Source organism: Pinus tabuliformis, chromosome 7, assembly GCF_031772625.1.
Source record: "Pinus tabuliformis cultivar Carrire ecotype Pingquan chromosome 7, CPIR1, whole genome shotgun sequence".
Taxonomy (NCBI): Eukaryota; Viridiplantae; Streptophyta; class Pinopsida; order Pinales; family Pinaceae; genus Pinus; species Pinus tabuliformis.
This window is the reverse complement of record NC_142293.1, coordinates 1,466,207,044-1,466,221,760: the sequence shown is the minus strand read 5'-3', so window position 1 is coordinate 1,466,221,760 and position 14,717 is coordinate 1,466,207,044. Positions and strand designations below refer to the sequence as shown.

Sequence of the window (14,717 nt, the reverse complement as noted above, 5' to 3'; positions counted from 1 at the left end):
CCCCACAAGTTTTCGATAGCCTTCTTTGGGGACAGTCCACCCATAAATCATCACTTAAACACCTCTAACCTTGATCAGTATACCTCGTTTCTCATTTTCTGCAATTTGGTCACCATAAACATCCCTAAAAGCCTTCCTCTTCCTTGTTGGTTTCCTTCCTATGACCAAGACAAAATTAGTCTTTGTTCATCGAGCTCCTCTTTTGTTGTGTTGCTCACTTTGGATATGTGTAATGACCCTCTCTTCACCTGCTATTTATATCCATAATAAGGGCTTCCTCAAAATGTCCAATTAGGGCTTTAAAATTTGTCACATGCCTCATTAACATCAAGCCAACCTAGACTCTTCTCATGAAAACCCATTTCTTATCTTCAAAATTCATAACTACATTTCTATAACTCGGAATCAAATGATTTTCATTTCATCAGATTCACCTCAACAAGAGATATCATCCTCATCCATCACATTCTGACATGTGTCCATGGTTTTGGCCCAAATCATGATGGATGAAAAACCCCATGCTTGGGTTTCTATCCCATAAGTGACTCTTGTGATGCTTTTCCCCAGGGCTTGGAATACCTTCCAAGCTACTTAAAAATCAACACATGCATGGTTAATTTAAAATTGTTAATGAACACATGCATGGTTGGATATCCCACCATATGGTGGATGAATACTATGTTAATGACAATTGTGATATTTTTTTGAAATATGGATTGATCATGGAAATATTGAAAGTGTGTCCAAGATAGTTTCCTTATCTTGAGACAACACTTCCTGCATATATGTAATATCATATTTGATTAATAAAATACATATTTCTTGATGGAAATTTAACATGGTATCAGAGCGCGGAGGTGGCATTAGTAACCGACTCTCATGGTGGCGAAGTGGCGGTGTGGTGAATCCGTGTCATGGAGCTTTTGTATGTGCATTAAGGTGAGCGAAAATCATGAAGGCAAAAACAAAGACGATGGAGGAGAATCGATCTGATCTCCATTGCTAAATTAATTATTGCAGTAGGAGTGTGGTGCAATGTAAGAGATTGAATCGTGGATGGAGCGTGGTTGTTATGGCTCGTTGATGTGAGCTTACTAATCTACGTGGGCATTTGACCTGGTGCAGTGTAAGAGATCAGATCGTGGCTATTATGGCTCGTTGATGTGAGCTTACTGATCTGCATGGGCATTTGACCTGGTGCAGTGTAAGAGATCAGATCGTGGCTATTATGGCTCGTTGATGTGAGCTTACTGATTTGCATGGGCATTTGACCTGGTGCAGTGTAAGAGATCAGATCGTGGTTGGAGCATGGCTGTTATGGCTTGTTGATGTGAGCTTACTGATCTGCGTAGGCATTTGACCTAAGAACAGTCATCTGTGGCTTTGAAGAGGCGTGAATCCTGTAACTGCTTCCAGATCTGAGGAGGCATGAGTTGTCTTGAAAGAGAATTCGGATCCATTTATGTTGCAAAGGGTCACTTGGTGTCGGTTATGCTGGTTGTAGAGCGTCCTGCCTGATGCAGTGAGCATGGAGCATGGAAAGGCTATGCGTGTGTCTCTTGCGTGTGAGCAGAGTGTGGATTGTTGCAATCATAGTATTGTGAATGAGGAATGGCTGGCAAAGAAGGTGAAGGGTAGCCATCTTGTGCAATTGGAACCTACGACCTTGAGAAACAGAGGTTTATCCCTGATGATCTGCTCTAGACGTTGGGCTCAGTCTATATTATGCTTCCAAGTCTTTCTATGATTCGTTGAAGCAGAGAAGAATTATGTGGGTGAACAAGACGATCTAAGAAAAGGATGGGCTTCCTTGCAGATGGTTCCCAAAGTTGTTTGGTTTGATGACAAGACGAAGGAAAATATCATCCAATGACTGATTGAAGAAATTGACGAACTGTGGTCGGTTGAGCTTGTCGTCAAGAACGAGTTTCTTTGGCTTGGTTCTATGGTGGAAGTCGATGCAATAGATGGGGCTCAGTTGGATATTGAGCTCGTTTTTGAATTCTCGGTCGCCACTACTATTGAAGCAGCCGAAGGCGACTCAGTCTCCGGCAATGGACAAAGAAGTTGAAGAACTGGAGATGGAGCGAGATCTGAGCGTGTCATTCAGCTTCGACCCAAAGATCTTTGTCTGGGACGACCAGTGCAGTGAATGGCTTTCGGAAAATCACGCATTCCGTGATTTTTTGTTCATTGGGAATCCTTGGATTTTCCTTACCATGGGTTTAGCTTCGACCCCGTGTGAGAGTGTTGTGGGAGATTTTTTTCCAATTGAAATCGGTGTGCAGTAGAGTCGTTCCATGTGGGAAAAGCATGCTACGGTGACCTAGATGAAAAATTTATTTGGTGAGGCACGTTTAGCTACAGAGTAGTGAACATCAATCGAGTTGAACGTCGTGGAAAATCGTTGTTTGTTTTCAACATTTAAGTTTGATTGTTTCTAGTTCGGATCCTATGATTAGTGGTTTTTCCCTCTACGCTCTTTTGGGAGGCCCAAATCTAATTCACTCTGGTAATGGTCATGCATTTATGAATTCTTCTCATGAAGCTATCGACCGCAAAAAAATAAGCAAGGATTTGTTGAGCTTGACCAAGCAGTTTTACGAGGCAGTGAGGTTTGGCGATCAATTTTGATCGCTGGCAACGATGGTAGATCTCAACATCTAGGAAAAGAACAACCTACACATTGTTGAGTTGTGTTATGGAACTCCGTGCATTTTATATTTGGAGGAACAAACTTGCTATTGGATTTGTGAAACTATTTTGATTTACATTAATCTCTTGTGTATGTTGGGTGTGGATGATGTAAAGGCATAAATATTGTAAATATGGTTAAAAATTGGATGTTTTGTGACAATTAGACTGGCCAACTATTGCCACAAGTTTGAATCTATGTTGGAATTGGCCATTCCAACAATAGACAAATTTATTTGCAAGAATGCTTAACAACCGAATATAAGAAGACATGACAATGAAGATGGCATTAGAGGAGCCGCATTGGAAGATGATGGGCAATCAAGTTTGTGCGAATTAGTGTGAGTTTGTGGAACAAATTCATGGTCTAGTATGAGTCACATATTGTAATTAGAATAAATCTACATGTCATATACTCTTTGGTAATTGTTAGTTGTGGTTTTGAAATGTTTTATGTAGTTGTTGTAAGACCCAAAGAGGCATGCATACCCTTTGTTATGTGTTCCCTCTGTAAGAGAGCTTTAACGCCCTGGAAGAGTGTGTCATGCGGGATGGATACACTTGGGTGGGTCATATTGCTTTTAGACTCCATGAGGTGAAATTTTATAGCTAAGGGGAGTTCATCGAGAGGTTGGACGGGCCATGTATGTGAAGGACTTCCTAGTAGACTAGCGATTGCAGCAGTTCGGAAACCATGCATTCTAGTAGATGGTTGTACCTTTATATGGACATCGACAATTGGATGAACAAGGTACAAGTTGTAATTACAAGACTGGACCAGATGTAGATCTTGTAGATTGATATCGAGACAAGTAGTATTAAGAGGGATTATTGGAAAATGTAATTCCACTTGTCTCAGTTGTGACTTTCTATGTAAATAGTCTATTCTTATTCTATAGGAGTGGTTCCCCTAGTTTGGTGTGTGGTTGAGATATTCTCTCAACCAGCTGATTGTGTGTCCAAGATAATTTTCCTATCTTGAGACAACACTTCCTGTATATATGTAATATCATATTTGATTAATAAAATACAGATTTCCTGATGAAAATTTAACAGGTGTTGATAGTCCAACATTTTAAAGGCACATGAAAATAAAGAGTGACTTAATGGTGTTGGCATTTTAGCATGTTGTTGATGGTATTACTTAAAGAAAAGTAATGTTGTTAGTGTCTATTAAAGAGTATCAATATGTAATTTCTTTATCATCTTTGTAAGAGAAAGATTAAGAAACCTTTAGATTTGCAAGAGACGTAGAATGCAAGTGTATTGTTAAATATATGTAGTTCTCAGTAATCTAAACGTCTAAACTATAAATTTAAGGAAGTCTCGTCCATTTTGGAGATAAAGTGATTAATGAAATAATAAAGTCTAAAAGTTTTTAAAATTAGTTTTTCATTTTTTTTTATAAATTCAATTAACGAATTTCTAAAAAGGAATTTTTAAAAATGATTATATCTATTAATTATTTATTCGTCTATAGAGGATTTTTTACTTACTTATAACTCTTTACTAGCTTGTACATGGATTTGTTAAGATGAGTATAAATATTGAATTATTTATAAGTTATAAGATTATTATGTTAATTTTGAATATTTTTAAAAATAAAATTTACAAATATACATGAGAAATTTTGAAAAACTTTAATTCTATACATAGATGCATTGAAAATAATATAGACTTAAGTATATAAGTAAGGGTGGGGTAGTGTAGTATCTCAACTCATCCATATAAATAAATAACAAATAAGTATATAAATAAGGGTAATGTAGTATCTCAATTCATCCCATAAATAGCCAAATAAAATTGTTTATGTGTATTAATTAATAAAAATAATACCATGGTTATAAACCAAAAGATGAAAAGACATGAAGAAATTAAGATTTTATGGAATAGAAAAGTTAAAAAGTTAAAATCAATACATAGTTTTTAATCTAAATACCAAATTAGTTTATGAAATTTTTTTATTTATAAGATAAAAGATTTTATAAACAATACATAAATCTTAAAAATTAGAAAAAAGACTATAATATGTAATATGTAAACTTAATAGTATAATTGAAATAACGTAACTACATTAACAAATGATCATGATCATTTATTATTTCATAGCCATATTAACAAGTAGTCAACATCAATATAATCATCTATTATTATCTTTAATTTTATAGTTATAAATAAGTATTTAAATTTTAAAGAAAAAACAAAAGTCAACCACCTTCTAATATTTCATAGAGACACCTATCAAGATATTAGAGACACCTATCAAGATAATTAAATCAGTGGTTTAAAATTATCTTTGATTTTATAGTTATAAATAAGTATTTAAATTTTAAGGAAAAAACAAAAAACAAAACCCACCCACGTGCTAATATTCCACAGAGACACCTATCAAGATAATTAAATCAGTAGTTTACCCTTGCTCACTCTGGTTACCCCACCATCTCACTAGACACCAGAGTGATCCATCACATTACGAAGTGCTAGCCCGTTAAGACACAAATCTTGTTACCGTTTATCAACAATTTTGAGATGAAAATTTAACATATGTAGATTAAAATAAAGAAACGATTCGATATATCTCTGCGATGAGAAAGTGAAAAGACCACGGACGTGGGAATGGAGCCAGAGATTTGGCGATCCCTTCCAGAACAGTGGGAGTCAGGGACAGACATCCTCATGGAAGCGAAAATTTGGCAAGCCCTCCCACAGGATTTGTTGCTCAAGATTTTTTACATGTTGCCCATGCGTCTTCTTGCCAAAATGAGAACTCTTTCGAGGCAATGGAAACAATTGCTATCTTCCGATGCCCTGCAAAGAATTTATTCAAATTTTTCAGTGCACTCCTTCCCAGGATTTTTGGTTCAGCTTGACTGGACCAGGGAACGTATTGCGGAAACTTGGGTTATAGAATACCTAGGAGGCGATAGTTCAGACATGAACATTTACAAAGCTCCTTTGCCTTCTGATGTCGTCATTGTGGATGCCTGCAGGAATATCTACTGTTCTCATAGAAGGGGAGATAGATTGGGTCTTTCCATAGGCAATATTGCTACTGGGTCCTCTAGACGTCTGCCTAATCCTAGCCCTCTCATTTGGTGGAGCTTCATTGCGATGGATTTTGATGCAACTAGGAGGCGATGCACTGTTCTGCTAGGTGAAAACAATAATAGATGGGGACAAGCAGCTGACAATAATATGGTGATGCAGATTTATGACTCAGAATCCAACGCATGGACTGTGGTTGACATGAAAGTCCCGCTGCGCATTTGCCCTAGTGGAAAGGGTATCTGTTCTAAAGGAAAGGTTTATTGGATTACTTCTAGGCATGGCATCGGTCGCATGGTAGCATTCAGTATTGCAGAGAGGCGTTGGGCAGAAATTGGATTGCCTCAGTTTTGCCAATGTGATTCACTGCCAAGACGGTTGGATCTAGGTGGAAGTGATGGGCGAGTGGTGTTAGTAGTTTATAGTAATTCGTGTCTCTGGACTCGAATGTGGAAATTGAAGGAACGGCCAGGTGCTCCGGAATGGTGTGAACCGAATCCGATCTGGAGGCCAGAAGTCCCTAACATTTATACTGTGGGAGCAAATAGCAGCGGATGGACGGTGATGTTTGATTGGGATATGAAAATAACAATCTGCAATCCATGTTAAAATTGTAATTTCAACGCAGCCCAAAAACCACCGAACAAAACCACAAACCGGCTGAAGGGATTTCGCACCGCTTTTCCGAAAACGCTGTTTCCGTATGAAGGGAGCCGCCGCAATCACTCTCCGCCACGTGTCCCTTGTACAAACACCAAAACCGCTTTCCTCGGACGGTAAAGGTCGATTTGTTTTCCCGAGGATGGTGTGCGAACCACGTCGGATCATCTCAGCGATCTGGGCGCACAATCTCAGCCGTTGACTTCCCAAAGATGCATACCGCCCGCGTCAAATCAATTTTTGAGTGGAGTGGAAGTTTTCTTCGTTGACCGTCGTGGAGGAAACGTTGTAGTTTTAATGCATTTACGTAGAATTGGGTGGGAGCTTTTATTATGGTGATGGGGATACGTCCCATGCCTTTTAATATGTTATGGGCATATGTTTAATATGGTGATGGGCACACGTCCCATATATTTTTTTATATTTTTTTTTATACGTTGACATAAATATAGTTTACGTGCTATAGTTTTTTTTTGTATGTAATGGTGTGGTGGCTGCGCAGAGTCGTAAGAGTTTTTTTTTTGTGCACAGCAGTGCGATAATTTGGAATACCACAGGGGATGTAAAGCTTTTGTTCCCCATTGTAAAACTGAAGTTTATGTAATTTTCACAGCAGTGGAAAATCTGTGAGAGCAACAGAGTTTTTTTTGTGATTCCCTCTTTGAACAGAGGAAGAAATATGTAACAGAATGTTTGTTTTAATTAATAGAAATGCTTTGTGATTGTGTTGTCTTCTGAGTCAATTTGTTTTAAAAGCTTCCCTGTGTAAAAAATCCTGGACAGAGGGAACAGAGCATTGTCTCTGTGGTGAATTTTTATTTTGGTTTTGGTATTTCTCCATTTAAAAATACCCAACAGTGGTATCAGAGTAAGGCTTAGGCTCTTTAAAGAAGCTGAAGGGAGAAAGTTGTTGCTGCAGCAAAACTTCTCAGGCAGACAGAAGACTCAGACAGCGAAGGATTCAGTTATTCCCCAAAAGCATTTCTCTTGTTATTGTTGAAGACAGTCAGTTGTTTTTAAAAAAAAAATCACAATCAAGGATTTAAAACCATAGTTCAAGATGCAAGGAATGGCAAGCACAAGCATGGGTATGTTCAACACCCAGCTCCCACACTTTAATGGGAAGAACTATGACTACTGGTCTATAACCATGAGAGCTTTGTTCATCTCTCAAGATATATGGGAACTAGTAGAATATGGGTTTGAGGAACCAGCGGATGAAACTGAGTTCAATGCATTAACTCAGGGAGAGAGAGATCTCCTGAAGAGCAATAGGAAGAAGGATGCAAAGGCCATTTTATTGTTGCATCTAGCAGTAGACCAGAGTATATTTCCAAGGATAGCAGCAGCTAAAACATCAAATGAAGCATGGCAAACCCTCAAGATAGCCTATCAAGGCATGGAGAGAGTGAAGACAGCAAAATTGCAAATGCTGAGAAAGGATTTTGAAAACTTGAACATGAAGGAGTCAGACAACATTGAATCATTCTTCACTCATGTGATTGGTGTAATCACACAAATGAGAACTCATGGAGAAACAATTGAAGATAGAAGAATAGTGGAGAAAATATTGAGGGTCTTACCCTCAAGGTTTGATGCGATAGTCACCACCATTGAAGAGACAAAGGATCTCTCAAACTATTCAGTTGATGAGCTACATGCATCACTGATAACACATGAGCAGAGGTTGAGTAGGAATGAAAACTCATCTCTTGAGCAAACCTTCAAGACCCAAATGTCCTTTGGAAGAGGAAGAGGTCAAGGGAGAGGAAACAAAAGAGGAAGAGGCAGAAGCCAGAACAGAGGTGGAAGGAACAGCCCATCAAATGCACAAGGAAGAGGCAGCAATCCAAATCAGAACCAAGGTCAAGGCAGCAGCCAACAAAGAGAACAGTATCATGCTCAAGGACAAAGGTATGATAAATCTAATGTTCAATGCTATTATTGCAAAAAGTATGGACATTATGCTAGTGATTGTAGAAAGAAACAACATGATATGAACAGCAGACAAAATGCAAATGTTACAAGAGAAAACAGCAGTCAAGAAAATGTCCTGTTAGCTTGTAACATGGCTGAAACACATAGTGAGGACATATGGTTTTTAGACTCAGGTTGCAGCAACCATATGACATGGAATATAGCCCTCTTTTCAGCCTTAAATCAGAATTTGAAATCAGAGGTCACACTAGGAACTGATTGTAAAGTGTCTGTTATGGGAAAAGGGGAGGTAAAAATATTTACAAAACAAGGAGAAAGGAAAACCATAGCAGATGTCTACTATGTCCCCGGAATGAGATGTAACCTATTGAGCGTTGGACAGCTTATCCAAAAGGGCTACAATGTTTACTTTGTAAATGATGTGTGCACCATCATGGACATACCACCCAGCGAAAGATGCATTGCTGAGGTGAAGATGACAAGGAACAGGATGTTCCCTCTCCGGATCAGGGCAGACATGAAGAACAAAAGGGAAATGGCAGCAGTCACCCAAGAGGCCTTCCAAAGCGTGCCAAAGGATGAGAACTGGTTATGGCACTTGAGATTCGGGCATCTAAATTTTGGAGGTCTAAACTTATTGAGCAGAAAAGGAATGGTAAAGGGATTACCATTGATAGAGAAGTCGGACAGCCTTTGTGAAGGTTGTATATTGGGCAAACAACATAGAGAGAGTTTTCCATCAGGGAAAAGTATAAGGGCAAAGGCACCCTTAGAGATCATCCACTCAGATTTGTGTGGACCAATGCAAGCTCCATCATTAGCTGGCAGCCTATATTTCTTGACATTTATTGATGATTTTACAAGAAAGACTTGGATATATTTCCTCAAGAACAAAAGTGAAGTCTTTGAGAAATTCCAAAACTTCAAAGCACTTGTGGAGAACCAAAGCGGGCTGCACATAAAAGTATTGAGAACTGATAGAGGAGGTGAGTATATCTCAAATGAATTCCTAAAGTTTTGTAGAGAAAATGGAATTCATAAACAGTTTACAACTCGGTACACCCCACAGCAAAATGGAGTTGCTGAAAGGAAGAATAGAACCATCATGGAGATGGCAAGGAGCATGTTGAAGGCAAAGCATTTGCCAAATGAGTATTGAGCTGAAGCTGTACATTGTGCAGTTTATATTTTGAATAGGTGTCCTACAAAGGCAGTCATGAACAAAGTGCCAGAAGAGGCATGGAGTGGGAGAAAGCAAGTAGTCACCCACATGAGAGTTTTTGGGTGTGTGGCCTATGCACACATTCCGGATCAGCTAAGGAGGAAGTTGGACAGCAAAGGGGAGAAATGCATCTTCATTGGATACAGTGAGGAATCCAAAGCCTACAGGCTGTACATTCCATCTACCAAGAAGTTCTTTGTCAGCAGGGATGTTCAATTCATTGAAGAGGAAGCTTGGGATGGAAGCATAGAGAAAACAGTGAACATTAAAAACTGTTTGTCTCATGATGAGGATGAAGAGGAAGTGGCTGAAATGAATCCCCAAACAGCAGTGCCAACACAAGGACAGCAAGGGACACCATTGAGGATCAATGAGAGTGTTTCTCCAAGCACACCACAAGGAGGAAATTCAAGTGCATCTTCAAGCACTTGCACACCAAGTGAACGAGGTAAGAAGTTTAGAAATCTAAGTGACATTTATGATGAAGGAATGAATTCCTTGTTTGCATTGTATTGTCATGTTGATGATCCTATTCATTTCGAAGAAGCAATTAAAGATAGGAAATGGATAGAAGCTATGGATGAGGAAATCAATGCCATAGAGAGAAACAAAACATGGGATTTGGTTGAGTTACCAAAAGGCAAAGAAGTCATTGGTGTGAAATGGGTCTACAAGACCAAGAGCAATGCTGAAGGCAAGATTGAAAGGCATAAAGCAAGGCTGGTTGTCAAAGGCTACAAGCAGCAATATGGGAGAGACTATGAGGAGACTTTCGCACCGGTTGCAAGAATGGAAACCGTGAGAGCAGTGCTGTCCATAGCAGCTCAAAACAAATGGAAAGTCTACCAAATGGATGTGAAATCAGCATTCCTAAATGGAGTGTTAATGGAAGAGGTCTATGTGGAACAGCCTCTCGGATATGAGAAGAAAGGTGGAGAGCACAAAGTGTGCAGATTGAAGAAAGCTCTTTATGGGCTGAAGCAAGCGCCAAGAGCATGGTACAGCAGGATAGATTCATATCTATTGGAGAATGAATTTGACAAATGTGAAGGAGAACCCACAGTGTACATCAAGGAAAAGGATGGTAAAATTTTAATTGTTGTCTTGTATGTAGATGATGTTATTTTCACTGGAAATGATATTTATCTTATTGAGAATTTTAAATCAGTCATGAAGGATGAATTTGAAATGACTGACATGGGTTTGTTGAGATACTTCTTAGGCATAGAAGTAGATCAAAATGAAAAAGGAATTTTTATATCTCAAGCAAGATATGTAAATCAAGTTCTGGGCAGATTTAACATGCAAGAATGCAAGGCAGCAATCACTCCCACAGTGATGGGATTAAAACTCAGCAGAGAGGACAGCAGCAAGGATTTTGATCCTAGCTTGTATAAAAACATTGTGGGCAGCCTTATGTATTTAACAGCAACTAGGCCTGATTTAATGTATGTTGTTAGTTTAATTTCCAGGTTCATGGAGAGACCGAAGGAGACACATTGGCAGGCAGCAAAGAGAATTTTGAGGTATGTCAAAGGTACCAAAATGTTTGGAATTCTATATCATGCCTCAGAACATTCAGATTTGGTTGGGTACACAGATAGCGATTGGGCTGGAAGTGTAGATGATCGGAAGAGCACTTCCGGTTATGTTTTTAACATGGGTTCAGGAGCCATTTCATGGGCTTCTAAGAAGCAGTCCATTGTAGCATTATCTACAGCAGAGGCAGAATATGTGGCAGCGACAGCAGCAGCATGTCAGGCAGTATGGATGAAAAGGATGTTGAGAAGCTTAGGCCAAGAGCAGGCAAAAGCGACAGTGGTTTTTTGTGACAATAGCTCAACTATTGCTTTGTCAAAGAATTCAGTGTTTCATAAGAGAACGAAACACATTGATACAAGGTTTTACTACATCAGAGAATTGGTGAACAATGGCGAAATCGTCCTCGAACATTGCAGGACCCAGAAACAGGTTGCAGACATCTTGACAAAGCCACTGGTTCAGAAGAGTTTCGAATTTTTGAGAAAATGCTTGGGAATGACCGAACGTGCGGCTGTTGAAATTAAAGGGGAGTGTTAAAATTGTAATTTCAACGCAGCCCAAAAACCACCGAACAAAACCACAAACCGGCTGAAGGGATTTCGCACCGCTTTTCCGAAAACGTTGTTTCCGTATGAAGGGAGCCGCCGCAATCACTCTCCGCCACGCGTCCCTTGTACAAACACCAAAACCGCTTTCCTCGGACGGTAAAGGTCGATTTGTTTTCCCGAGGATGGTGTGCGAACCACGTCGGATCATCTCAGCGATCTGGGTGCACAATCTCAGCCGTTGACTACCCGAAGATGCATACCGCCCGCGTCAAATCAATTTTTGAGTGGAGTGGAAGTTTTCTTCGTTGACCGTCGTGGAGGAAACGTTGTAGTTTTAATGCATTTACGTAGAATTGGGTGGGAGCTTTTATTATGGTGATGGGGATACGTCCCATGCCTTTTAATATGTTATGGGCATATGTTTAATATGGTGATGGGCACACGTCCCATATATTTTTTTATATTTTTTTTTATACGTTGACATAAATATAGTTTACGTGCTGTAGTTTTTTTTTGTATGTAATGGTGTGGTGGCTGCGCAGAGTCGTAAGAGTTTTTTTTTTGTGCACAGCAGTGCGATAATTTGGAATACCACAGGGGATGTAAAGCTTTTGTTCCCCATTGTAAAACTGAAGTTTATGTAATTTCCATAGCAGTGGAAAATCTGTGAGAGCAGCAGAGTTTTTTTTGTGATTCCCTCTTTGAACAGAGGAAGAAATATGTAACAGAATGTTTGTTTTAATTAATAGAAATGCTTTGTGACTGTGTTGTCTTCTGAGTCAATTTGTTTTAAAAGCTTCCCTGTGTAAAAGATCCTGGACAAAGGAAACAGAGCATTGTCTCTGTGGTGAATTTTTATTTTGGTTTTGGTATTTCTCCATTTAAAAATACCCAACAATCCAAAGCGAAGATTAATAAGGCGCGTCACATTGCCCTTCAGACGCTTCACATTTTTCTGCAGAATTTTTGCGTCAGCCTTCGAATCCAACAATGTTTCTTGGCCTTGAATTTAGATAATTTAATTGTTAATGAAGCAGAGGCATTTAGGCTTCAATTATTTACGTCGTTTCAAAATTTTGCCGGATCTGTTAATTTTGTATCAAGTTGTTTATAAATTTGGCCGGTTCCCATCGGTTCTTAGATGCCTGAATTCTCCAATTTCTCTCTCTATAAATCGGCTGGTTTTCATCATGTTGTATTAAGGCTCTTGAATGAAAGCATTCAATGATAGATTCTCCAATTTCTCTTTAGTTTAAAGAATGAGAATGTGTAGTTGTTGCAAACGATTTTTAATATCATATCTCTTACTTTTATCTCCCGGTGCAGCACCCTTAGTCTCACTGGATGCTCTTCCATATAGGTATATGTAAAATTGGTTTTGTGGGGTATTGAAAGAGCAAATGGAATGAAATTTTATTCAACACTTTGTAATTGATTTTATTCAAACACTTTGTAATTCAATTACATGTGATGAAGAAAGAACATGAAATTGGTTAAGGATGGTAGGTTTGGTTGAGAAAACAATGGTAAAAAGTTGTTGTTGTTGTTGTTAAATTCTATAGAGATTTTAATTTTCTAATTGCACAATAGATTCGTAATTAATATGGATGAAATTACATACCTTTCTCATATTAAAAGAGATATATTGGAATGTTTTATTTTAGAGCAAGTGTTTGCTAATTATGAAAACGTTTATGAATTTTAGTCATATTGAATTATATACCATTAAAAAATTTAATTATAATAAATTTTTTATTTGTAATTGGTTTTTTTTTATATTATAGGTTTGATATTTAAAAAAATTATTTTATTTATAATTCATATTAAATTTATTTGTTATTCTCAATAATGAGCGATGACAAGAGAGTATCATGGAGGGCGTTGACACCCCACTGACTTTAATGATAATTAACGCAGAGGTGGGGTGGCACACCTCTACCATGCATGAGAGCATGTGAATGGAAATCATCTTAATCTGCAGGAAAGTTAAATTTCTATTTTGGTTTTGTTATGAGGTAATGCTACAAAAAGGGGTTCAATGTATCTATTGGCATTTGGGACTTTGGCCCAATGCCTTTGCAACCTATGATGGCTTCTTCCTATATTGTGTTTTGTTAGTATTAACGGGGTTTGGTAAGGAATCTAGGGATGGAGAGTGTCATGGGAATCGAATTTTGACAAAAGGTCTATCCTGCCTCTAGCACATATCATTAGGGATCTTGGTATCTCGATTCCTTTGCATCCTTGACTCTATATAGGCTTAGGATACATAAAGGGTTTCCTTTTCTTACTGGGTTGTAAATAGATTCCTCCTCTGGAGTCTTAACATAGTGTTGACGGTGCTAGACCCGCCAACATTTCAAGGGGATCTCCCAGGTAAGAAGTCCCAATTAGACCTCAGACCGTTTGGTGTAGGAGTCCAGCAATGGGTTGTAAGGTAATGCCTTGATCGCGATGTTGCATAGAGGCAAGTAAGATAACTCTATCAATAGCAAGGGTGTGACTAATGCAGTGAGTCAAGGAATGAGTAAAAGAGGTTTCAACACTTCAGGGGAGAGGAAGGTGAAGACGAGTTCTAGGTTTAAAGGGATCGGTCCCAACTTGGCTAGGAACACACAACACAAAAGACATGCACAGCTTCTAGCAGAGTGGTCGACACGAATGCAACAGTCACAACATACAAGGTAAGATAACACAAACAAAACTCGTGGATCAGTTCGAGACGAGTGTGATAGTTGATATAACAAGGTTCAGAGACAGGTTTGTCTGATGTCCACCAGAGTAGTCGACACAGACGGTGACAACATTAATAACATATGAAACACATTAACAACAAGATTCATATAATTGCATACAAATCAATTCATATACAAGTACGTAAGTTAAACAACATATATAATTAAGGCAACCGAAGAAGTCCAACTACAATAACAACATGTGCATGAAAATGTGTTGGCTTTTATTATATAAATAAGTGTAAGTCACAATCATACAATACACCATGTAAACTTGCTATCCCTGTCAGTGGAACGTTATAGCCACATCCACTTGCTCCTCCAAAGAGATGT

General features: G+C 38.6%; 1 protein-coding gene across 1 annotated transcript; it reads left to right on the top strand.

Annotated features, from left to right (window-relative positions):
• The first annotated feature begins 5,310 nt into the window (after nucleotides 1–5,310).
• Nucleotides 5,311–6,348, top strand: LOC149253317 (F-box protein At5g49610-like). The gene has a single exon (XM_089454435.1). The coding sequence runs from the start codon at nucleotides 5,311–5,313 to the stop codon at nucleotides 6,346–6,348; it is 1,038 nt and encodes a 345-aa protein (XP_089310561.1).
• The last annotated feature ends 8,369 nt before the right edge of the window (nucleotides 6,349–14,717 follow it).